The sequence below is a fragment of the Psittacula echo genome, assembly GCF_963264785.1.
Source record: "Psittacula echo genome assembly, chromosome: 1".
NCBI classification, from domain to species: Eukaryota; Metazoa; Chordata; class Aves; order Psittaciformes; family Psittacidae; genus Psittacula; species Psittacula echo.
Genome location: NC_137735.1, coordinates 129,576,214 through 129,601,639, shown reverse-complemented (window position 1 = coordinate 129,601,639; position 25,426 = coordinate 129,576,214). Strand labels below are relative to the sequence as shown.

The window sequence follows — 25,426 nt, the reverse complement described above, 5'->3', positions numbered from 1 at the left end:
CAGCTGCTATCCTATCCACGAGGGAAGTGTGGTCTCAGCACGGGTCGTGGGGAAGGACATAGGTCCCCGGGTCTGCACAGAGATGTGTTTGGGTTGGTGTCACTTTTGGGTGAGTCCTTACTCAAGCAGAGAGTGTTGGCTGCAGTGTAGGGTTTGGGTCAAAGCCATCTTCCCATTCCTGGCTTTGCTGAGCAAGCTTTTGGATACTTCAAGGGACAAAGAGCTGTGCTGCCCTTGGGTTAAACTGATTGTGCACTGTGGTAGCATATCTCAGACCCCATAACTGCAGCTAGCTCAGCCCGGGGCTAGCAGCCCCCTGTGCCGTGCCACTGCATGCTGTGCTTGGTCTGCTCTTGGGTCCTCTGCAGTACTTCTGAACAGAAAATGCCCCCAGCTCCATCCCCGGGACACCAAGCCTGTGGGTAGGTACACGACATTTTAGTTCAGAAATGAGACTACGTAAAGAAGTCAGTCCCAGTCCCAAATCAGTGGGTAAAGACCACTAGGGCCTGTTACAAACCCTGCCCTCAACCTTCATTCTGCAAAAAGGAAATAAGGCAGCCAAGGATTCTCTGAAATGAAACCTCATGGGCAGAGAAGCAGGTATGGCCATTTCTAACCACTGCCCCTTCCTCCAGCCTTAAAGGCACTCCTGTCTTCAAGCACAGGAAGCGGTGGAGCTTGCATCAGCATCCCTCCCTAAATCCCTTTCTCGAGCTCTAGATCCCTATCTCAAGCTGATACACTCATCTTCCTTCTCTCTTCCCACAGACACCACACCAGCCACGGGCTGTCAGAAACCAGGCTGCCTTTGTGTGCTTTCTACCTCTCCTTCTTAGAAGAATCCTCCCCAATTCTCCATAAAGTCTCCAAGCTTCTCCTTCCACAGTTCATTACATTTATGGGCTAATTCCGCTATCGCCAATTCATGGGTCATCACCCACATTTGTATGCGTATACATCTTCCAATTGTTGTTTTAGTAGCTGTTTTAGTAGCTAACAGTTTTCCCCTGCCTGAGTTCTCTCCTAATCCCTCTCACTTATTTCTTCTTTGTTCTTTGCAAAGAAAGATGTTTAGTCGTTTAATAGAAGACACACACTATCTCATCTGGTCACTCATTTCACTGTCTTACTTTTAAATGGGCCTGGTTTATCACCAGCACTTCTTTTTATAAACATCAGGGGAAATAAGCCTTTCTTATCCCCCCATTAATTCCTGTGGTGAGCAAACATTATTTTGTTCTCTTTTCTTGCGAGCTGTGGCCAATTATCAGTACTCTGCATTGCCTCCTCCTTTATTTATGGGGTTGCTCTATGACAACGGTGATCCTACAGTCAGGGTATGAAGCATGGCATCCTCATCCCCTTCTCATCCACCTTCAGGGTACCTTCGAAGTTGTTAGGAGCAGAGCTGTTTGGAGGGGGTAGGACGCATGTAGGCTTCAGGCAGTCCAGATGTGCACCAGAACGGTTTGTCTCTTTCAGCTGCACTGAGTTTCAGCATTCCCTGTGTTTGTCCTGCAGATATCACAGGAGAAACTGAATTTCTTCCCTGTGAGGGTGCTGAGGCGCTGGCACAGGGTGCCCAGAGAAGCTGTGGCTGCCCCATCCCTGGCAGTGCTCAAGGCCAGGTTGGACACAGGGGCTTGGAGCAACCTGCTCCAGTGGAAGGTGTCCCTGCCTGTGGCAGGGGGTTGGAACTGGATGAGCTTTAAGGTCCCTTCCAACCCAAGCCATTCTGGGATTCTGTGAAATACCAACATCTAGAAGTGGAGGCAGGACTTGCCTGTGCCTGGGATTTCTCCACTGCAACTCAATCTTCTCTGTGGAATGCCCTGTCCCTGTCCTTCTGTTGACATGGGTGACTGCTGTACGTGGTGACTGCCTTGATTAAAGAGGGGACCATCTGAGGGAACCCAGGCAGCTTCCCTGATGTGTCTTAAGGCTTCTTAAGGACACACACAGCCAGTTGGTTGGCTTCACATGTAGATTCTGAATGTAAAGACTCCTTAGAGAAAACTGCATATAGCGCTTAACATGATGTTACAGAAAGTTCTCTGCCTTGGGTTTGCCACAGCAGTCTCAGACACCCAATTCTTACAAAAATAACTTAATGATCGAGTGGTACAGGACTAGGAGCGCAGGCTCAAGCTGGGTGCCTCCGGGAGGGACCCAGAACATAGAAATTCATAGGGTTTTATAACCTTACATTCTACACATCTGATACCATGCTGTTCACATGCCTTGCACATGCTTCTTGGTCCAATGGTGAATTTTGGTCTGGGGTCTCCTCATTCATCATTGGGTTCTTTCCTTATCTCCAGGCAGGCCATAAATTCCTTCTTATCTCTCCAGTTGTTGCACCTTGCTAATAGATGCAACTTCTCTATCTTCCAATTCGCAATGGCCTCAACTTCGTTTACATAAATAAGTACAGGCTGTAAATTTAGTTCAGTTTTCTCCACTTGTGGCCTAAGGCTCCAGCAGCTTCAGCTGCCCATGTGAAGCCACTACTCATGCAAAGCAAAACCACCCAGTCAAAAGTTACAAGAGTCCAAAAAGAATCCAATTAACTAAACTTAATTCACAACAATGAGTAGCTGAAGGTAAAGGGAATTTCTATCCTTTTGTAGGTGAGAAGTTGTTGACTTTCTCCATTCCCTGTGAAATAACCATGATTTTATCACAAGCCTAAGCTTTGATTACATTCAACACCTTCTGCTGACTCAAGAAGCAACGACTTTCTTGGGCTGCTCACCAAGAGTATAGAGGACCCTCTCTCTTGCAGGACAAGGTGTGTTATGTGTGTGGAAGGCTAGGATAGTCATGGGCTGGTCCTAGCCATCACTCTGGTGAACTTGGGGTCCACACTCACACACAGGAGGTTAGAGGCCAGACTATCAATGAGGGTGTAAGTGAAGTAGTGCTGATTTACTGTGCCTTGGGAGCTGGACCTTTATTTGGTTTCAAGGTTAAAGCAGTTTGCTCAGCATCTGAGCTTTGCCACTGAGCATTAAGCAAAGTAACCAACATCTGGCGAGTGAGGCTCAGCCTCTCTCTCCTGACCTTCCCAAGGGAAGAATTGTCCATCTGATGTGTAGTATTTTCATAGTGTGCTTTATGTTTGAGTGTTTTAAGCCAGAAGCTTCAAATTGTTGTGGAATGTTCTTAATATAGCAACTGTATGTGTGCAGATAATTAAATTGATGAGAGCATCCAGGAGGACCAATACGCTTCAACTCCAAACTCTTTAGGGAAGGGAGTATCTAATATTGCTGTATATTTGGAGAAGCTGTCAGTGAAGTAAGCTCTCCTGACTGCATCCCTAGGTATAAGCATGGATAAAGAAAATGAATGCATAAAAGCCTGTGCACCCATTATGCTTCTGAAAGCATCCTCCTTCTCCAGTTTCAGCACATGGGGAAGTAGATCTCATTAAGATTAGTTAGTTTCTCTGCACTCACAAATGGTGTGTAGGATAAAACAGGAAGGTCCTATTCGATGCAGCAGACCCAGCACTGTTATTGATTTTATTTACTTTTGTTGACATTAGACTTGCTAAAATCTGAACTAGCTTCTCACAGCTCAGAAGATGGTCATGTAGGTTTTGCATGGAGGTTTTCTTAATCAATGATTTTAATGTGTTTAGCAAATGTGCTACAAAAATAAGCCGTCACTTCACTTATTAAGTATTTTCAGCAATGAAAAAGTGACCAAGTCAGGATGGAAATAAACATCCTCACTCAGGGTTGATGTTTAAAAAGCAAACACAATGTAAGAATGCAGCTAAGCTAGTGTGTCTTGGGAAAATATTTTTCCTTTTCCACATCAGCAACACGAGATCAAGAGCATTTCCAAGCACCAATTTCTGTAGGCTGGATGGAGATGGAGATTTCTACAGTTGATTTGAAACTGGATGAACTAGAGCGCTTCGGAGGTTTACAGTCGAAAAGATAAATGGATTGTGTGAGCTGTCCAATTTCATTATGTGCCCCGGCCAAACTCTTTCTTTAATGTTTGATAGAATTATGATCAAATATTTCAAGATAAAAATGCTGACCTCTGTAGGAATTGTTGTTGACCTTGTCAAGGTAGCTTTAATGCTTAAAAAGAATACCAACAAGCTCTCAGTGATAGAAAACTTCAACAGATGCTACCAAATCAAAATATATAGAGAGAAGGCAGCTGGTTATTCACACTGGCCGAGCTCTTTCTTATCAAACCCTGTTGTCAACTGAGTGTGAAATGGATTCCTGCCACAGAAAGTTGGCTTCGGAGCTCGCTTCATGTTCAAGGTTTGATTTGCCACATGTGATACAGTCAGATGGTTTGAAATACAATTGACTTTCTCGCAGCAGTTGACTACTCTTTTTCAAGATTATACAGATCTGCAGAAGCTGAAAGGCACATGAAAACCCAAAATACTTTAAGCCAAACATTTACGATAGAGATTATCTGCATAAATTTGCCATGTGGAAAGCACTTTCTTAAACTAGGCCATATAACTTTCAACCCAGCACGCTGCAAAGAAGACTGTATCTCAGTCTTTTTCTCTTTGCATTAAGACAAGGGTTTGAACCGAAGCCCCTTACACAAACTTCTTAACTGCACAGCATTTGCAATTTGCATCTTGAGCTGCTTCAGTTTGTATTAATTTAGCACCAGTCTCCAGTTGGAGAGCTCCATCTAATCTGGTCTCTGTATCCGTCACTGCTGTATTTTACGTGCAAAGGAAGGTGAAAAAACCTCTGCAGACTCCAGTTCTGTGATAAAAGAATGAGATACGAGTCTCACTAATATCTTTGCTTGCTTAAATTGATTACAGATAGTAGTAATGAAACTGAGCATTCACCCAGTGTCTCTGTTAGGATCTCTGTTGCAGGAGCAACTTCCTAAATGCTTTTGTGTGGCAAAACGAGATTTTTTGACTCTTTGCAAGGACAAGGGAAAGAAGAAGAGTTGCCTGGTTACACAGGCTCCTTCCAGGCCACTCGAAGATATCAAGGTGAAGCAGCATGCTAAAAGAATAGCTATACAGAGCAGAAAACTGGTAAGGGGAGTAACAAAGGCAGCTGTGTTATGACAAAGTAACTCAGAAGATCATTATATCCCTGCTTCACAGCAAGTCTAGAGCAGCATTCGTTCCCCTCACCTAAAACAAATCAGACAAAAGAGACAACAGCTTGAGTTTCTTTTGTATTTAGGGAGTCCACGACTAGGGACTGAACCCAAACTAGCACACAGGTCTGATGCTTGGCCAGCTTGCAGTGTCCTTCACCATGGGACCAAACCTAGGGGAGGGGACAAAGCCTTGTGCTCTGGCTGTTGGATTAAGACATCATTGCGTGGGGCTGGCTGGCCATGGCTGCAGCTAGATGGCAGGAAGGAAAGGTGGCACATGCTATGCACATCTGAGCTGTGTCTTGTAATCTGTGCAAAATGTTGCTACAAAACCTGCTACCACATGAGCTATTTCTTCTGGTTTAGCAATATATGAAATCTGGGTTTGTTTCATAGTATCACAGACTGATTTGAGTTGGAAGGGACCTCAAAGCTCATCTGGTTCCAACTGCCTGCCAAGGACACAGACACCTTCCACTAGAGCAGGTTGATCCAAGCCTTGTCCAGCCTGGCCTTGAACACTGCCAGGGATGGGGCAGCCACAGCTTCTCTGGGCACCCTGTGCCAGCTCCTCACTACCCTCATAGTAAAGAACTACCTAAATACCTAATCTAAATCTCCTTTCCTTCAGTTTAAAGCTATTCACCCTTGTCCTATTGTTACATTTCCTTGCAGAAAGTCCCCCTTCAGCTTTCTTGTAGGCCCCTTTAGATACAAATCAGGTTTACCTGATTTGACTGTTGACAGACAATTTGGGTCTGTGCTTTCTCTGCCTTGGCTCATAGGAGAGGAGCATCAATGGCTTAGTGCTGACTGAAGAAACAAGTCAGAATTTGCTCAAGGGTTCATAGACTCTGCTGTAAACACCTGTCTAAACTCTCTTCTCCTGGAATAAGGTAGACAGATTCAAAATGACATTTGGAAGTAGTTCTTGTCCCAGGCTATCCCCCAGATGGTGCTTGGCCATTGTCTGGGTGAACGTTAGCTCCCACAGGCTAACCCATTGTGCAAGTGGTGCTGCAGTCTGAAGACCACTCAAGTTCATGCTATGGTCCTCTTCAGGTTACTAGTACCGGTAAAGCCAGTGCTGCTAAACCATGAGATCCAAGCACGAAATATGCCCAGTCTCAGTTATCTTGAGACTAGGTGAATTTGGAGATGCTTAAGTGGCAGTGACCTTAAGAATATTGTTTTGCTTTAAAGCACAGATGCTTATGACATAAGTCTTCTGCTTATATGAAACCTATGCTCTTCAACTAAGGCAAAGTCCTCCTGCATGTGGGTATATTCCTTCTGCTCTGCTGATCTATTGTGCATACTCTTCTCATTTATGCCTTTTTTGTATCAGTCTTCCTGAGTCTGCAGCTCATACCTTTGCCCTAAATTCCCTGGAAGCTCAAGGAAAATCTCAGCCAAAACTGTCAAATTTGGGATGTATTTTCATTAGACTGCATCCATCCATGGAATGCAGCTCCTGAGAATACTATAAAACCACCCATGGAGTTCAGAATAGTCTCCTGAAAACACAGTGTTTGCTAGAGTAAGCACAGAGCAAAGTAAGCAGCCAGCCAGGATTGTCTTCAGGATTGTCTTGTAAAGGACAAAACAGATTTGATGTTGTGTTAGGTTTTGGGAGAAACCCAAAGAAAGATGATAGAGGAAGAATCTGTCTTCCTCCAGCCATCTGAAAACAAACCTAGGAAGTTTAAATAAAGAGTAATAAAAGTTGTGTGCGCAAACTGACCCGGGGCAACTTTTTAACTTGCTTCAGTGATGTTTTCATGGTTGATTAGATGAGCCGGCAGTGACCTTGGCACTGCTACAGAAGCAATTTTTACATCAGTCAGCATAAGGAATTCCACACTTCCTGTCAAATCCCTCCTAAGAAGATTCCTGCTTGCCCTTGCAGTCTTGGTTTGCTTCTGCAGTTGGCCACATCTTCTCACTTGGTTCATGCTCCTGGCCACTACTCAGTTGTAACAGACTCAAGGGTGCCTGCTTAGGGGGTTACCCTGCACCATCTCCTTTACTGCCCAGAGATGTTATCCAAGGGGAACGTCAGGATTTTGCCCACTTGCCTTTGATTCTCAGGCCTCTGGAAATCCTGTGCAAAATTGCTGCTTGTACAGGCACACATCAGTGCTCTGGCATATGGGAGATACACTGGGAAACAGTGCACTTGGCACAGTGCTCCATGAAGGTAATGTGCATCTAACCAGCATATCCAGACTGCATAGCTCAGAGATGCAGGCTCATGGGGGATCCCAGGGAGAAATATCTTACAGTGTGCTGCTCCTGCTGGCACCCCAAGTAGCCAGGGCAGGGCATGACATCAGTCTGAATGTCAGGCACAGCATCCTCTTCCCAACCCTGCAGAAGACAGTGATGTGGATTCCCACATAGGATGTAGTGCTCTGAGCAGCCACCAAATCTCTTTGTGCTTCAGGTCTATGGATTTAAAAACACATGTACACAAAGAAAGCAGGAAGCCACAAAACTCAGCTTATCCTTCTTCCATCCTCCGTGCATCAGCTGCGTCTGTGAGCTGTATGTGGAGACATTAGCTGCTCCCAGCAGAGACAGAGAAGGGATGGAGCAGGCAGATGGAGAAAGGAGGAAAGAGGGAAGCACGGGAAGCACTGAGGCTTTTGTCATGCAGAAAGCTCAAAGCATGGAACAGTGAAGAGAAGCAGATTTCCCATCCCAGCACCAGTAGCATCTGGCTGCTATCTTTGGATGCAGTCACCTGAAAACTCTGTTGGAGTTGCAGGACGACACAGAAGACATCAGAGAGGATTGGGGTCACTGGGCATCTATGCAGACCCCGTCTGAACAGGGGAAGCGTGCAGCTGCCTCTGCATCAGGCAAGAAGGGAGGAGGGGTGCTACAGACCAAAAAACATCTTTTTTCCTCCCACCAACTGCTTCTCATTTTGGCTTTGACATGAATCTGCCGTGCAGACTTGGCTGGCTCCTGCTCTCTGCTTTCTCCAAGTACAAAAATATTTAAGCAGATTCACATTGTTAATATGTAGGGGAATTAGAGAGTGTCGGCAATGGCTTCTGACTTAAGATGCAGAGTGTCAGGTATAAGCTTAATGCAGAGATGCAGCTATCTGTAAATATTTCTAAGGCAACTTGTCAGCAGGGTGTTTCTAATCCTGTCACCAAACAGACTTCTAAAACTTGGGAGGGTTTTGTGTCTTTGTCTCTCTGACCTTAATAAATCTTAATTCCCACAACCAGTGGGTGTTGACTTCCCAAGAAAAACGTCCGGGATGCTCTGTCACCATCCTCCACGTTCCTGAGGAGGGTGCTGGAGGCAAGTTCTCTCATTTTCCTATGTAAATGAAGGAAAGAGACTTTTAGAGCCAACCACTGACTCTAGGAGAGAGGTTCTGTGTGTGCCAATAAGAGCAGCGCTCCCACTGCCAGTCCCAGTACTGACGGGTTCAGCTGTTTCGTGATAAAAACTAAGGCGTTCCTTCCTCACGCATCTTGATTTCAGGGAATAATGTTCCACCCAGCGAAATCCCAGCCTGCTTTTATTATGTGCACTCCATATATTGACACAGTAATGTGGAGCTGAGGAATGGTGGATCTATCCCGTAAGGGGAATTTCAATCTCTAGAGCCCCACGCCTTCAGCCTGAGCGGTTTGGGACAATGTTATTGAGCTGTACTTGGATGAGACAACAGCTGGAAGGGTCATTATAGGTAACAGTTGGACTTGATGATCTTAAAGATCTGTTCCAATCTCATTGATTCTATGACTCTATTGCTGTGGTGCAACTGGATTTTTCTTCTCTCCAAAGTGCTTACAAAGGGTTAAATAATGGGATGACAGAGCTGTTTGCAGAGCCAATTTGACAAGAAGAGAACTGCAAGTGAGTGACAGTTCAATGGCCCCTGGATGAGAGATTTCCATGTTTCAGGCACAAGGAAGCAGGGGTGGGAGGGAGTTACAGTCAGTAACTATCATGGGGTAATGTACTGCCTAATGCATATGGGTGTAAGCATGTGCTGGCCTCCAGCTGCTGGCCACTGGATAACCAATGCCTGGAGGAACAGAATGGGAACAAAAAGAGTCTATATGGGCATCTCTGTGGCTGGTTTCAGCAGATGATCTAATTCAGCAGGGAGCACCTGGAGTTTGCTTCATTAGCAAATGATAACAGTTGTTGGAGGGGAAAAATTGTGTGCAAATCACTGTTTTGCGCTTTTATTTCATTTTTTTTTTTTTTAGCATAAAATAAAAATATATTTTTATATTTTATTAAACTGCCCAAGGCTAGAGATGGGTGAGAGGAAGGAGCGTTGTTCCCTGGCTGGCAGTACAATGCTGGGCGCTGGGCAGGAATAACTCTCTATTCATGCAAACAGCTCCTTTTTCTACCTCACCTTTCCTGCTGATGGACTGGCTGCACTGCACACATCCCACAGCTTATATTTCAACTCAAGCCACCAGAGGGATGGTTTTCAAGCATCCAAGTTTTGAATGCATAGCAAAATTGGACCAAGTCAGTAAGACTTGAGAGGCTGGTTTGAACTGGACACGCTTCACGGTCTGCAGAAACCAAACCTGCTTGGGAACTTGCCGGACAGCATCTGCTGTGTCTGTGCTCATAAATAAACCAGTTCAGGGCTCCCTGGCTGGGTTGGAAGCCACATGGCACAGCCTGGCTTTTGTTCCTAGGGGTAAACTACCTCTCCTCCCAAACCAGGCTACCATCCTTGGGACTGTGTCTGACCTGGTGGCTTTGGCTTGAGGGTACCAATGGGTCATCCTGCACCAGCACACGTTCACAGTTAAATTAAACTGAAAGAAGGGAGATTTAGATTAGATTTTAGGAAGAAATTCTTCCCTGTGAGGGTGCTGAGGCACTGGCACAGGGTGCCCAGAGAAGCTGTGGCTGCCCCATCCCTGGCAGTGTTCAAGGCCAGGTTGGACACAGGGGCTTGGAGCAACCTGCTCTAGTGGAAGGTGTCCCTGCCCGTGGCAGGGGGTTGGAACTGGATGAGCTTTAAGGTCCCTTCCAACCCAAACCGTTCTGGGATTCAGCCATTCTGGGCTGCCCAGGGAGGTTGTGGAGTCTCCTTCTCTGGAGACATTCAAAACCCGCCTGGACACATTCCTATGTAACCTTATCTAGGTGTTCCTGCTCTGGCAGGGGGATTGGACTAGATGATCTTTTGAGGTCCCTTCCAATCTCTAACATACTGTGATACTGTGATTCTATGAAATACCAGTGATTTGAGTCCTGGAGCCTGACCACAGCAGGGTTATAGCACAAAATCAGTGCAGGCTGAGCACCAGTACTGCAAACAGTCTTTAGTATTGTAGCACTTGGCATAGCAGTGTGCCATCTCTGTATTTTCATGATATATCTCACTGTAAGTCCCTCCAGCAAGGAGACAGTGGACGGCAGCAGTCTTTTTAATCTAATGAAAAGAGACATTTCTAAGTGTGAGCTGGTTACCTGGTTCCCACAGTTCAGTGCATCCCTGTGCTGGATGTATTCGGGTGGTGCAGATCTGTCCATATGTTGAAACTATGCATTTCCCAGAAACCTTCTGCCATGGAGAATTAGGGAAAAGCTATGAAATGGGGGAGGGGAAATGGATAGGCTTGTTTGACAGTTAATAAAACAATACAATATACTTTGTGTGTGCCTGTGCTTCTAGGGACATGCCAGCAGCTGCTAATACCATGTCATCTGGTTTTTATTCATGGCACTGCTGGACTGTGGATAGATAATCTCTCTCCATAACTCACTCATTTCTAAGCTTAATGGGAAGCTGTCAGTGAGAAACATGCTTCTGTGCCAAAAGTGGGCAGCCTGTCTTTCCACTGGGGAAACACATGACTCCGGAGTTCCTCAGGCTGTTCAAATCCCAGTAACGTTGTCTTTTAATTAGATTGAATATTTAATAGTGGAATGCTTGTGTTTCTGCTGGATTTTCCACAACGACTGGCAGATGATCTTCTGAAGCTATGGAGAAACCCTTGCACTCCTGATTTTGCCAATTGAGATCTGAAGATGTTTACTCTCCAGGCACTAAGCCAGCTGAGGTGCCCATGGCTCACTGAGGTGAGCTCTCAGTTGATCCCATTGTGGCACTTGGGCTATCTGGTTTGTAGCCCCCAAGTAGCCCTTCCTTGGATGGCAGCACTGCCCTTTCAAGGCTCGGGTCAGGTTGGGCATTTACAGTGCTGATCCTCAGCTGAACCAAACCATGCCCTCCTAGAGAGAAATACCTATTTGCAGGACTGTATTTGGGGTGGTTTTAGGATGAGACTAGTTGCCCCAGAAGCTTATGATAGAATCATAGAATGGTTTGAGTTGACAGAGACTTTTAAAGCTCATATAGTCCAACTCCCCTGCATTGAATAGAGACATTTTCGATTCTGTCAGGTTGCTCAGAGTTCTGTCCAGCCTGGCCTTGAATGCTTCCAGCAATGAGGCAGCTGCCACCTCTTAAGAAAACCTGTTCCAGTGTTTCATGACTTTCATCATACACGATTTCTTCCTTTTATCTAGTTTGAACATTGCCTCTTGTCCTATTGCTACAGGCCCTATTAAAACGTTTGCCCTCATCTATCTTATAAGCCCCCTTTAGGTACTAAAAGGCTGGAATACGGTCTCCCCAGAACCTTCTCTTCCCCAGGCTGAACAACCACAGTTGTCTCAGCCTTTCCTCTTAGCAGTGGTGCTCCAACCTCTGATCATTTTATGGCCTCATCTAGACCCACTCCAAAAGTCCACATCTGTCTTGTACTGGGAGCCCCAGAGCTGGACACAGGACTCCAGGTTGTGTGATAAGAGAGCAGAGTAGATTGAAAGAATTGCCTACCTCAACCTGCTGGCCACTCGTCTTGTGATGCAGCCTGAGATTCCACTGGCCTTTAGGACTGTGGGGGCACATTGCCAGCTCTTGTCCAGCTTATCATCCACTAGTACCCCTAAGTTCTTCTCCATAAGGCTGCTCTCAATCCCTTCACCCTCCCAGCCTGTATTGACACCAGGGGTTGTCCCAACCCAGGTGAAGGACCTTGCTCTTGGCCTTGTTGAACTTCGTGATGTTCACATGGCATCACTTCTCAAGCTTGTTCAGATCCATCTTAATGTCATCCCACCCCTCAGATGTGACAACCACACCACACAGCTTGGAGTCCAGCTTTCTACAGACTACAAGAGATTCTTCTCCTCAGAATCCCTCTTCCTCCTCCTCCCATCCTATGGCCAATACATGCCCATAACATATCAGTATGATCATTAAACTTGTGTGACAATGACCATGGTTGTTGTTAGGAGGCATCAAAATGGGGCTTGCATGTTACCTTGTGTAGCAACACCTTGCTCTGCATCACCCGCATCTCACCTTCTCCTTTTCCTCTCCGAAGCACTGGGGAGGTCTTCCATGAGCAGTTCCCAGCCTTCTCCCCCAGTGGGTCCATATTAGAGGGCTCATGCGTCTGAGAGCTCATCCAATAAATACATGGAAGAGCTGTGATACTCAGGGGGTTTTGACACTGAATCAGTATCACTCCTCCCTCATGCAGCCTCCATCTCCTCTTCCCTATTTAGTGTTTGCTGTGCTCTGGCATTATTCAGGGAAGTTGCCTTCATGTTTAATTAGGAACAGACACCCATATAGGGTGCACCTGTTTGGAGTGCCTCTGCAGAGATAAGCACAGCACAACAAATAGAGGTTCATCCCCTGTGGTTAATCTGTCGGTGCTGAATGCTCCTTAAAATAGAGTCAAGGAGATAAAGACAGAGCTTGAGCACTGCATGTGCTCAAGTTTTTTTAGTGTGGTTCTCTCTAGCACAGCCGGTGCCTGCAGCCAGGGTATGGGGTTCTTTGAGCAATGAGGGAATGCAGGAAGGCAGCGCTGGGAGTGTCATCCAGCTGTGATCCTATACGTGCCTTCTTGCACTGCCTTTAGTGCCTTTTCATAAGTTTTCCTGGTGTGAGTTCAAGTCAGATCCACTAGTGATGCTCAGCTCTTTCCCTGCCACATCCCAACACCACTAATAAAGCTCTCCCTTTCCTCTAAGTCATTATTTGAACAAACTCAAGTTGTTTAGGAGAGGAGGGAGAGGATGAATTCACAGCTTCAAGGCTGCAGGAGCTGGGGTTGCAGAAGAGCCCTGACCATGTGCTTGCTATGGTCCTCACTTCTGAGGCAGAAGTACTTTGCATTGTGCAACATTTCAAACAAGCCTCTCAAACATGGCCTAGGGCACAGTGAAGGGTGTCAGGGTCATTCTGACAATAAGGAGGTAGCCCTGATAAGTCCATATCTGCTCTTCTGCCTCTCCAAGAGGCAAAGGAGAAACCTTAGCGTGCCCACAAGTCAGGTTTGACTTCACAGAAGAGCTGCACACTTTACAGATGACCAGGATGCACTGATGCCACCATTGCTGGCAGGTGGATTCGCTGACCCACTATTGAGGTACTAAGTTTTTATGGAAAGTGTCATATTTGCAAGTCCAAAGAGGGGTCTCAGCAGCTGCCCAGGCAGCACACAGTGCACCACAGTTCAGCTCTGCAGCAGTGAGGACACAGTTCAATTTCTGATTTGAAAGACACTTGTTATTCTTGATTATCCCTGTGGCTGTGGGATTCACAGCTATCTTGCTGACCACTTATATTGGATGTAGAAGATCCTGGGCCCACTTTCTATAGATTCCCCTGTTCTCAGAGAGCAGTCCCCATCTTCTTCAATGTGTCTGTGATGGAAGTTTTATTAATGCAGAATGAATATCCCCCTGGAAAAGGAAGTCCAGGAATTAATAATGAATTAAAACAACTTGCCACAGGCATTGCTAATGAGCTCTTTGTCTGTGTGGCTCACATGAAAGGAGGTCATTGCTCAGCCGTTCCCATCCCGAACAGCAAGCAGATTAACTGTTAACAGTGAGCACACAGGTCTCCCCTGAGACAAGGCTGACTGGCTGCAGCTCAGTTTGTGCCTGGCAGGGTTTTCCTGCCCTCATCCCTCCTGTGCAGGCCTGTTTTGAGGAGTCTTCGCTACCTGAAGAAGACACCTTCTTCCTCTCCCTTCTGAGACTCAGGTTGCCCATCTGTGTTGGGAGGACACAGGAAATGAAAGGACAGTAACCTTGCAGAGCTTAAGAGAAGAGCAGAAAGTAATCTTGGAGGGCACTAGTGGGGCTTAACTTCACTGCTGGTGGGCTCTGGTCCAGTAACTAACCTGGCACTGCTCCAGTGCTGTATTGTTCTTTTCCCTTATCTTGCAAGGCAAAGAGTTATCCTGCCTTATCTGCTACTTTGGAGGAAGCGCCATGGCAGGGCCAGTGGGGAAATGCAGTGGAGATGGTGCCCCTGTCAAGCCCCATGGGCAGGAAGAGGTTGTGCTGGAAAAGGAGCAGCCACCACTGGCCAGTGGAGAAGAGAAAGCCATCACCATGCTGACCATCAGCAGCCATGTCTCACTCAGCAGAAATAAGAAAGAAGCAAGGAAGGTGGCTGAATCACAGAATCATAGAATCACAGAATGGTTTGGGTTGGAAAGGACATTTAGACATTTAGATCATTCGAGTTCCAACCCGTCTGCCATGGGCAGGGCCACCTCACCCATGTCACCCAAGGCTCTGTCCAGCCTGGCCTTGAACACTGCCAGGGATGGAGCATTCACAAACAAGGCTGGCTGATGGCTCGCTTCCTTGCTTGGCAGCACCATTTCTCATTTCTTAAGTAACTGAGTCACCCTAGGGCACCCCATGGGTGAAGAGAAATGTCTGAGGAGTCTCCAAAGAGACTGGTGTAGCTGGTGTGGTCTTTGCTTGGGTCCCTGAAGGGACTCAAGGGGACAAAGAACACAACTGTGGCCCCATGCCTGGTCTGCTCAGCTCCAAGCACACTTCATGAGCTATTTCAGAAGCCCTTGAAAGGCACTGCAGCAGGCAATGTAGACATAGCAGAGACACCAATGGTTGTGCCTGAGAAGTCTGATTTGGGAATTTAAATGAAGTTAGTTGCATCCCACCTATTTGTTATCCGCCAAGCTGTTCCTCCTACACAGCAACTTCTCTTTAGAGGCTGCTTTAAGCTAGCGCTGCATTTAGGCACAGATGTTGCTTCTTTCTCTCCTGGTGTGACCTAGAAACCATCCTCGCATTGGGTGCATAAAGAAGCAGTCTGGACAGTGCTGGCAACTGCACTAGGACGTTGTTGGGATCTCTGATCCCAAGTGTGCCAGTGCTGCTGGGGTGTCACGGGCTGCATCTCCCAGGATCTTTTGTACCCCTGTTTCCTACCAGTGATGGTCAGGACAAGAGCTTTGTTGTGGCCAAGACTTCAGTAATCCAGAAGGAAACACTCAGCAGAGCTGGTAGAAATTCATACAGGAAGGAGGAAACATTAGACTTAAAAGTCAAATAAGGTTTTGCAGAAAAAGTAGTAATGCACTGTCTCCATATGGAGTGGATAGTTTCCCTGAGCTTGTAAGAGCTTTCACGCTCTTACAAACAGTATTTTGTGTGTTACTTTCCTCCCTTTCCTTCCAAGTGCCTAAATTTGAGGATATAACCTTATCTCTAAATGACAAGCAATACTGAATGGGAAACTATTTTGTTCTGTCATTTACTTCTCATTTGGTCCTGTCACATCCTATCTTTTGGCACTATGTATTTTCTTAGTGTTATGAGCGTGTATCTGCGCTGCATGTGTGAGTGGGTGTCTGAAATGTGTTTGCAGAGGTCCTTGATAAAAAGCTTTAACAACTAAAATTATCAGAGAGGCATGAGGGAGCTGGTCATGGTAGGCCTGAGCACTGGCAGGCAGTATCTCATCTGTCTGCAGAAACATTAAGCAGGTTTTTAGTATTTCCTAGGAGGTAAACTACTGCTCATTTTAAGGAGTTAATGTTGCTTGCAGCTTCAGCTTGAACACCAGCAGGAACATAAAAGGAACAGCAGTGTAGTACCTTCAAAGACAGTGTTTCCCTCCAGAAGCACAGCGCAGTTCTATCTGAGTTATCCTCATTAATCACTTCCTTTCATTCTTGTTTTCCAGCCAAAGCTTTTGGCCAAGGAGTTGCTTGATTTGGTGGCATCTCATTTCAACCTGAAGGAGAAGGAGTACTTTGGAATTGCATTCACAGATGAAACGTAAGTGCGAGAAATCAAAGACCCAAGAGACAGCTCCTAGATCATGGGAAATCTTGGTGGTTTTGTCCTAAGCAAAATGATCAGTGTAGATCTGTGTCCTAAACCAAGGTCTAGGGAGTCTGTCCTATATTGCCTCTTCTTCAGAGGGCTGGAAGCCTCTCATAGCAAGTTAAGCATGGCCGGAGGTGTACAGAGACAGTACCAATCCCTTCCTAATCCAATGTTCAAAGAGCTGGTGTCATGTGGCATTGATGAAATGTTAGCTTAAGCTCTGATGGGCTTAAGATCCACTCACTATACAAAATCATTACCAGACCGGCGGAACTGTTCAATTAAAGTGTTACTCAGTTTATTCACTGAAGCAGCCTTAAAAGTAATGCTAGATTATTTCAAGGGAAGAACAAAACCCAAAACCAATCTCAGAATTGCTCTGTTATTTCTGATGTTTTAGATCTCAGATTAAAGTTTCTTTTAAAAGGGAAAGAAGAAAGTGTGGGAAAGGAAGGGACTGCCAAATTAATGTGAATGACAAGCATTTTTAAACATAAAATATCCATGTGGGAAGTATCTGACCTTACCAGGAATCCCACAACAGCCTTATGGCTGAGCTGAACTCAAGGATGGGACCCTGACACTGCAGTCACCTCAGGCGATGTTGGTTGTTCGCCTTGTGCCCCAGCTCCCAGAGTTCTAGTGTCACCACAAAACTTGAGGTTTTGTATTGAGACAGGCCATTTCTACCCCCTCTTTAAAAGGCAAGTATAAAATTAGCACTGAAGAAATGCTGAAAGGCTGCCAAATGCGACTGTGACCTCTCAGAGCTTTTTTTCCAGCTGCCTGGTTTTTCTCTGTAGTTAAACTGTCCTGGGCCTATGGACTATGTCTTGCTTGCCTACCCATGCTCCACCTTGGTTTGCAATAACGGGTTTTTGATATATTAATCAGAAAGAAGCTTCCTGCACCTACATTGCTTTAAAAAAGCCAATATTTTCAAGCCAATGCTGTGTTCCCAGAACAGCTGAGTCAGCAATATTGCTGTCATGAGCCTGCTCCGTTCTCCCACTGGAATAATGATCCAGGTAATCAGAGGCTGTTGGATAACTGCACAAATGTATCCACATTCATCTCATCAGCAATTGCCCCTCAAAGCCAGTTCCTTTGGCAAGTGCCTGACTTGGGCAACCTGAGGGCATCTCAGGACACAGCTCCCAGGATGGAGAAGCTCTTGCCATCAGGCACATGCAGAAGCAGGACCCAAAACAGAGGAGATCCCAGAATCCATCCCATCTTACTGACATGAGCAGCTCAGCCCTGTAGGAGATCTCCAACCCAACACAGATTAATGGGGCTGGTCCTTACAAGAACAGCAGGAGGCAGTGGCAATTGATAAAAGCAGGAGTAGGAAATGATTCCTCATCAAAGTGTTATTTCTGATTGGAAAGAGCCAAGTTACTCAATGGGTGCTGTCTGAGGGGTGCAGGAGAGCCATTCAGGGAAGCTAAAGCAGGCTAAGAGATGAAAATGTTCTCTTAACAGTCCTAACAGCACAGGTTCAAAACAAGAAACACATGTCAGACTGCAACTAGAGAGCAGCTGAGCCAGCCCCAGCTCTCAGCTCTGCTGAGTGGGCACAGGGCTCCCCTGGGAGTGCAAGGGAAGCTAATGAGGAGGTGTCAGCAATTAGAAAGAGCCAACCCTCCCCTGGGATTCCAGGTTTAGCATGGAGCAGCATGAGCAAAGATCTGGGTTAGTGATGGGAGGAAGCATGGGAAACTGACAGGGGCTGTCAAGGCCCTGCTCAGAGGTGTGCCGCAAATGCAGATGGGTGCACACTGTCACAAAGGGTGAGGTGACGGCATCCACTCACTTGCTCACCTTCTTGCCCTGCAGTCAAGATGTAGCAGGCTGCATTTTAGGAGATGCTCAGTCAGCCCAGATGAAAGATTTGGGGACAGCCTCATTAAATCTAGTAAATGCAATCCAGAAACATGCCAGTAAGTCCTAGCTGATACAAAGCTCGGTCTGCAGCCCTTTTACTGTCCCATAGTGAGTCTGACTTTTGCACTGAGGCTCCTTCAGTGCTGTGAAAATATCATTGACAAAAATATCTCTTCTTCAGTTATAAAAAGCTTTGAATAGAGTTGGCACAAACAGTGATTGTTTTATTTGACTGAACACAGCCAAAAACATATACTGGGGGGGGGGGGGGGGGGGATGTGGACTTGGAAATGGGTGTCCCATGTCACCATCAGAAAATCAAATGGGCTGTCTGTGATCTTAACGTGCAACGTGAAATGGAAGTTTAAACAAAAAAACCTTTCTTCAAAAAGTAGGAAAAACAGTCTCCTAAAGTGTGTTTGCAAAGCACCTAACACAGCCCTACAGCTGATACAGACACAAAAAAGAAACTCTTTAATTCTGTGGCACAGGCCGTCAGGGATTTCCTTTTCTTCACCCTTCGCTGAGTTTCTATGTGGCTTCCTTGAAGGGAACACGTAACCAGCTAAGCCAGAACAAGCCTGGCTCATACATGTAGTCTGGGGTTGGCTAAATTGCAAGTTTAGAAAGAAGAAAAGCCACTAAAGTATTAAATCAATTCTTCTATTTAAGAGTAAAAGCTTTGAGAGAGTAATTTATTTAAAAATTATTTGGACTGGGGATTTCCATTCATTAGTTGTGCTCTATCATGACAACCTAAGAAGAAAATCAATGAGAACAACCTTTGCGTTGGCAACTTAATAGTTTCTTGTGATAATATAAGGTCATTACTGCACTCAGCGTGACTAAAATTAGATTGTTGGACTATTATGGAGGAGAGAATAACGCCTCCTATTTTAATGATCATAGGAACGCTTTATGGTGTGAGCCATTAACTGCAGAGAGCACAGGTCAAAAGGGTGTCCCTGTACAGCACGTGGGGCCAAGCTTCACATAAAACCAGAAGAGCTATGTTCTGCTTGATTAAGACTGAAAAAGAATGGGGAAAGGGCTTTTCTTTTTCAGTTCAGCTATTTATAGAATCATAGAAACACGGAATCAGCTAGGTTGGAAAAGACCCTTAAAATCATCAAGTCCAACCATTCCCCCAGGACTGCCAAATCCACTGCTAAGCCATGTCACTGAGGGCCTCGTCTACATGGTTTGTGAACACTTCCAGGGATGATGATTCCACCACTTTCCTGGGCAGGCTGTTCCAATGCCAGACTACTCTTGCAGTGAAGACATTTTCCCTAATATCCAGTCTAAATTTTCACTGGCACAGCTTGAAGCCATTTCATCTTGACCTATCACTCGTTCCTTGGGAGAAGAGACCAGCCACTTCCTGTCTCCATCCTCCTTTCAGACTGTTGTAGCTAAAATCTATGAATGTCCACTAGCTGCCCTTTCCTTTGGCATCAGCTCTCCCAGCATCACTGAGAGCAAGTGGTCAGGATTCCCCTTCTATTCACTGCAGAAGGGTAATGCTGCCAGTCTGGGCCACAGGCAGGTTTTCCGTGTCCTTTATTTGTCCTTAGATGTGAGTCACCTGCTCCATGAAGAACTCCCAACTTTTGCATCCCACAGCTCCCCCTGTCCGTGGGTCTAGCCAAAAGCTGATCCAAACCCTTTTGCTCCCTTGTCAGAGGAGAGCCTGCAGAGCATCTTCTTCAGCTAGCTAATATATAGAGCAAAACTTCAAGGCATTGAGGCCACACTATTTGTGTTACACTTGTGCTAGAAACTGTGCTAATGTGACTAGGTAACGACAGAGAGTGCTCTTGCTCAACCCAGGATCTATGGCCAAGGGAATGGCAAGGGAAGAGCAGTGTACCACTATTCCCTGGAATACTTCTTCACATCTGGAAACTGGGGGGAAGCCTATTTCCAGCATGCAGCCATGCAGCAGAGCCAAAACAAGGGACCAGGTGTCCATGTCCCAGTGAAACAGCCAGCCCAAAGGAGGGTGCAGCTCTCAGTATATCATCCTGCCCTGGCATTAGACCATTTCTTTATCACCAAGTCCGCAATTTTGCAAAAGCTGTACAGTTAAAGTCATGGCTCCTTGAGCTTTGCAGCCCCTTCAAAAGTATTTCTGTTAAAGGATCAAGACCTTAAATGAGAAAATCTGTGAGTTTAAAGGGGTTTTTGTTTCTGCTGTGATTGATGGAAATGAAAAATTGTTTATATGGTCTCTATTATGTGAATGGGTCTTTCTTAATGTCCATTCAACTCAACATGGGTTCGAGACTGAAGGGGTGTGAGTTGGTTTATTGGCCCAAATACCTTTGAAACACAGATCAATGTGGATCCACTTTTCAGAAAACTGGGCACTCATCAGTAAAGCTGCATAACCAGAACCACCTGGAGGCAAAGGATTCATCGATGTACCACTCTTTACTGAAAGCCCTGATAAAAGAAAACAGAACTACTGCATGTAATCGACAACATGAACCCTGGGCACCAAAATCCATACTCAGTCTGTAACCTAAATGGATGCAGTTTCTTCTTCTAAAAGCAATTATGTATTTGCTATCTACAGACCAGTTTAACTGCCAGCATGAGTACACCCAACAGAGAAAAATGATCTGGCTTCCAGTTCAAACTCTCTGTAGTCACCCAAAACTGTTTGCACCATTATTTGTGAATACACTGATATAAATGCCCAAATGAACAAATCGATGGTGATAATGAAACAAAAGCTTTGTGTCTCTAAATTGAACCGTGAAGGAAATCCAGCTAGACATAAGAGTGTATGAATGGTTTAGTACAAGCTGCCTAAATTGGTCCATGAAAACTGTTAGGATTACTACATGCCTGGGGTTATATGCCCATACTTTTCCCTGTCTTACATGGGATTGTGCTCCATGAATAGTTCTGAAGACAGGAAGATAGCTTCCAGAGCAAAGCCTTCTGTGGTGTAATGGCATTGGAGTTTGGCTCCCCGATAGACCACATTCACAGGCAGATGCCAGCAGCTGCTCACTGCTGCTGCTCTCTACATGCCACACATGCACGCTTGGAAACAAGGAGTTAGGTGACAATCTGCAGTGCAGAAGCCCTCAGTGATGAAAGATTGTAAGTGGTAATTGAGTACAGTGAGCAGTTTGCTCCTGGCAGTGATTTAAGTGACCTTCCTCCTGTGAAGGATCTTTGGATTTAAGCTCCACACAGATGAGAGTAATGAAACTCTTCAACCCCAGAACTCGGTGGCAATTAATTGTGTTATTCAGTACACACATCAGTGTACGTGTGCAACATAAATGTGTAACCTGGTATGCATATGTATATGCATATATTCCTTTTTTACTAATTATATCAACCAGTTTCTCAAGTTTAAATGCAGGGAGAATGAAAAGAGCAAGTCTTTTCAAAATAAGAAATACCTTGAAGTGAATTATTGTTCTCTGCAATGTGGCTTCTCAACTCTTTGTTGTACATGGTAGGGAAACCCAGACATTGCTGTTGAATAAACATAGAGGTAGAGAGTAAGTTCATTGTCAACAAATAGGTCTTGGAGGGAACTGGTGTGTAATGGCATCAGCGGCTGGTGGCTGCTATTTTGGTGATATAAATGAAGCTGGACAGGTTCAGGATAGGATGCCAGGCTTAGTGTGGCTTTTCCTTGCTCTGACAGTGTTCTGTACCTTGGCCTACATGGTTAAATGCTTATTTTGTATGTTGGCTAGGAATGGATGAGCACGTCTAGTTTGCCCCATGCATACTGTGGCTTTCACAGTTCATTTCAGACTTCCTGAGTCCTGTTAAAAGAAATAGAACAGCACTTAAGGACAAAAAACGAATTAAGAAAAAGGACGGATTTCAAGAAGGGGGATGCAGTGGGAAATATGGACACTGCAAATCTTTGGGTGCGGAAGTTGAGGATCTTTCAGTGGAGCTTATTTTCTAACAGCCTGGAGCATCTGTCTTCTAAAAACCAAGCCTTGTCTGTGCTGAACAGGGCACGATGCAGAGATCCCACACTAGCACTGCGTGACTGCATCCCAGCAGCAGAAATGATGGAAGGAGACCCCATCATGCTGCATGTCCAGAACACAACCAGTTAGCCCATACACCCATCCCAGTTAAAACAGCCACCCTTACGCCTGATCCTGGGCAGTATCACTTCACAGCACTGTCCCAGACTTGCTCTCAGCCCATAAACTGCAAAAGAGATAGATGAGATTCCTACTTCAAAAATCTATCTAGAGAAAAAACTGACTAAAAGTCAAAATATCTTGGAAAGAAACACTCAGGGGTCTAGAGCAGGGGATAAAAAAGGCTTTGATCCTTTTTGTACACCTACAGATGTCCAGGATGAGCTTAAAAAGTCCCCAACTCCACGTGTATCACTAGTACCTAGCTGAGACTTGGTACTCTTGTAAAATAGATACAAAGGCTGCTTAAACTGAACATCTGACTTCTATACGGTAAAATCTGAGATGAGATAGCTTCTATGTAAGTTAAACGTATGATGATTCTGAACTCACTGGAGTGATCAGTGGGGCTCACAAGTAATTCTGAATGATTGAATCATAGAATCATAGGAAGGTCTGGTTTGGGAGGGCTGGAGGGCCCGTGAGCTGCTCAACCTCTTCTGCATCGTCATAAGCCAGGGCAGCTGTACAGAAACTCAAATGACTCAAAGCCTCCTTAAACTCCTGTTGTCCCCTTTATTTTTCCAGAGAAGATGGAGTGGGGGAGCTACAAATCCTGTTGCACTGCAAAATAGAGGTTGTTTCTTACTTTCCAAAGATGTCAAAAGCACAAGCACCACTAAGGAATAATGGGCAGACCCTTGTGAAAGCTGAGTGTGTTTGCTGACAGGGTACATTACTAAGGCTTGTGGCAACCCTAGAAGGTAATTTAATGCTTTTTTTTAAGAAACAAGCCTTTTTTCCACCTTTTTTTTTTAGCGGAATAAAGAATTATTTTTGAGGATTAGCTGGGGAATAGGCACTGGAATAGAGCTCAGGACATCTGAGTTCCATTTCCTGCTTTATTTCCTGCAAGATTCTCCCCAAAATCACTTCAGTTGTCTCTCCGCTTGCTTGTCTAGACAGCAGAACACCGAAGGCAAGGGCTGCCTCTCCCTCTGGGTGAAACCTGGTCTGACTGAAATCAACAGCAAAAGCTCACAGGATGCAGCCCCAGCACCACCGAAGGCAATGACAGAATTCCCATCAGCTTCAGTGGGGCCTGAATTTTACCCTATGTATTTCCACAGTGCCTAATTTAACAGGGCCTTTATCTCAGCTGGGGAGTGAGATGCCCTGTAATACAAATAATGGTATTTATAACATACCTCTCACGCACACACAGAGCTCTGCAGTGTGGGGAACGTGACAAAGAACAGAGCTTCTGCCCAGCAAAGCTTCCAGCATCAAGGCACGAATGGATAAATTATAGGAGAAAATAATAGCGACAGGTACCATCTAGGCAAGAGAAAAGCAGCATGTGGTAATTGGAGCTGGAACGCTTCATGGAGCAACTGTTTTTCAGGAGCTCTCTGAAGGAGGGAAAACGAAGGCTGGGCAAAGCTAGAGAGGCTATTGCAGGCTTGTGGGTGATAAATAAACTGTCTGGGGCTGTAGAGTCAGGTTTAGCCTTGAGTGAAATATTGCAGGGGTTGAGAAAACTCTCAGCAACAAGGGTTTCTAATGAAAATCTTGACAGACTTTTAATGATACGAGTGCTCCAGGGGGTTGTAATAAAAAGGTGAAACTCATAACATTTTGGGCTGTCCTGCCTGCTCAGCGCTTTCACCCTGACAGATTGAACTTTAGCAGTTCGATTCCCAGCCTGAAATGTTGCCAGGATGATATCGCCTCCACTCCTCAAACATTTGCTGTGTGGTTTTCAAATACCAGGCAATAGCCAAGGGCAAATAGCAGGCGCTCCAGTTCATCTTTTGTAACACCTCAGACCTCATTGCCATGAGTAGTGAGAAACCTCTTTGGTGCTGGGCTCAATGCTGTCTCTTCTCTTGCCAGGGGACACTTGAACTGGCTCCAGCTGGACCGTCGGGTGCTGGAACATGACTTCCCCAAGAAGTCGGGACCGGTTGTTTTGTACTTTTGTGTCAGGTAAGTGCAAGCCCTTCCCATGGGTTGCAGCTATGGATTACCTGTTCCCTAGAGGGCAGGAAATGAGGCTATTGGTTTCTCATGCTGCAGAAAGACCTGTAGACAAACAAACACTTTTAAAGTGGTTTCTTTTGGGCTCTCTGGCTTTGACAACTCTTCTCACAGAAGTGTAAATAAGTAGTAGCCACACTACTACATGACTACTACACACCCATAGCTGCCCACAGAGAAACCTCGTATGTGGGCAAGATCAGACATTATGTATTTACATTTTATTTGTGGGGTTTGAACTCCTGGAATGTCCAAGCTGGGTAGGGCTGCAGAACAAAGACCTCTTAAACACTTCCTTGCCAGTGAGCCATCCATCTCCTGTGGATTGTGCCCAGGGTGTGGGTTATGTCAGGAGCCAAATTAATCCCAGTATAGCTCTGTCGTATTTGTCTCCTGGACTCAACCACGTAACAAATTACCTGCAAATAGCAAATGATGGCATTAATGGCAACCAGTTGGCTTCTGCATGGGCATAGAACATAGTCACAGACAGGACTACAAAGGTTTTAATGAAGGTCATGGCAGTGTGGGGAAATTTCTCTCCATCTGGGAAATCTGCAAGGAACTGTTTAGTATTTGAAATCCACTAGAAGCTGCTCTTAAGTACTCCGAGCATTTTTGCCTCCAAGGAAGATATATTCTTAGAAGACAAATGTGCTGCTGCAGTTTTAAAACACCCAGAGAGAGGCTGGGGGTTAGGATGGCATATGCACAGAATTAAGTTGAGGGCTTTGACTTGCTTTTAATGGATAGCTCACGTCTAGAAGTAGCCAGTGCAGTGTTACTGTGTCTTTTCCAGTTAGCTTTTCCACCCCAGTGTTATATTACATCTGACATCACTCTCATCCATTCCATCCTACCCACAAAAAATGAAGACCTACTTTTGAGTTTCTTCCCCTAAGTGAAGTTTTTTCCCCCTGCGTAGTGATTGTCATTCATTTAACTTCAATTACAAGGGAGGTCTCTCAAGAGAAGAGACTCTTTGTTCTCTTATGTCCACATATTTAGTGGTGGAGGTATCTTAGGACAAATCAAGGATGCATAAAGCCTCA

At 45.4% G+C, this 25,426-nt stretch overlaps 1 protein-coding gene across 2 annotated transcripts in view; it reads left to right on the top strand.

Annotated features, from left to right (window-relative positions):
• The window catches only part of FRMD4A (FERM domain containing 4A), a gene marked incomplete at both ends in the record, with an annotated part of 371,294 nt that overhangs the window by 255,200 nt on the left and 90,668 nt on the right, over positions 1-25,426 (top strand). For both annotated transcript variants that reach the window (XM_080618704.1, XM_080618703.1), the window contains 2 exons: positions 16,166-16,260; positions 24,231-24,323. In XM_080618704.1, coding sequence (XP_080474830.1) covers positions 16,166-16,260; positions 24,231-24,323 — 188 coding nt within the window. The remainder of the gene's footprint in view (positions 1-16,165; positions 16,261-24,230; positions 24,324-25,426) is intronic.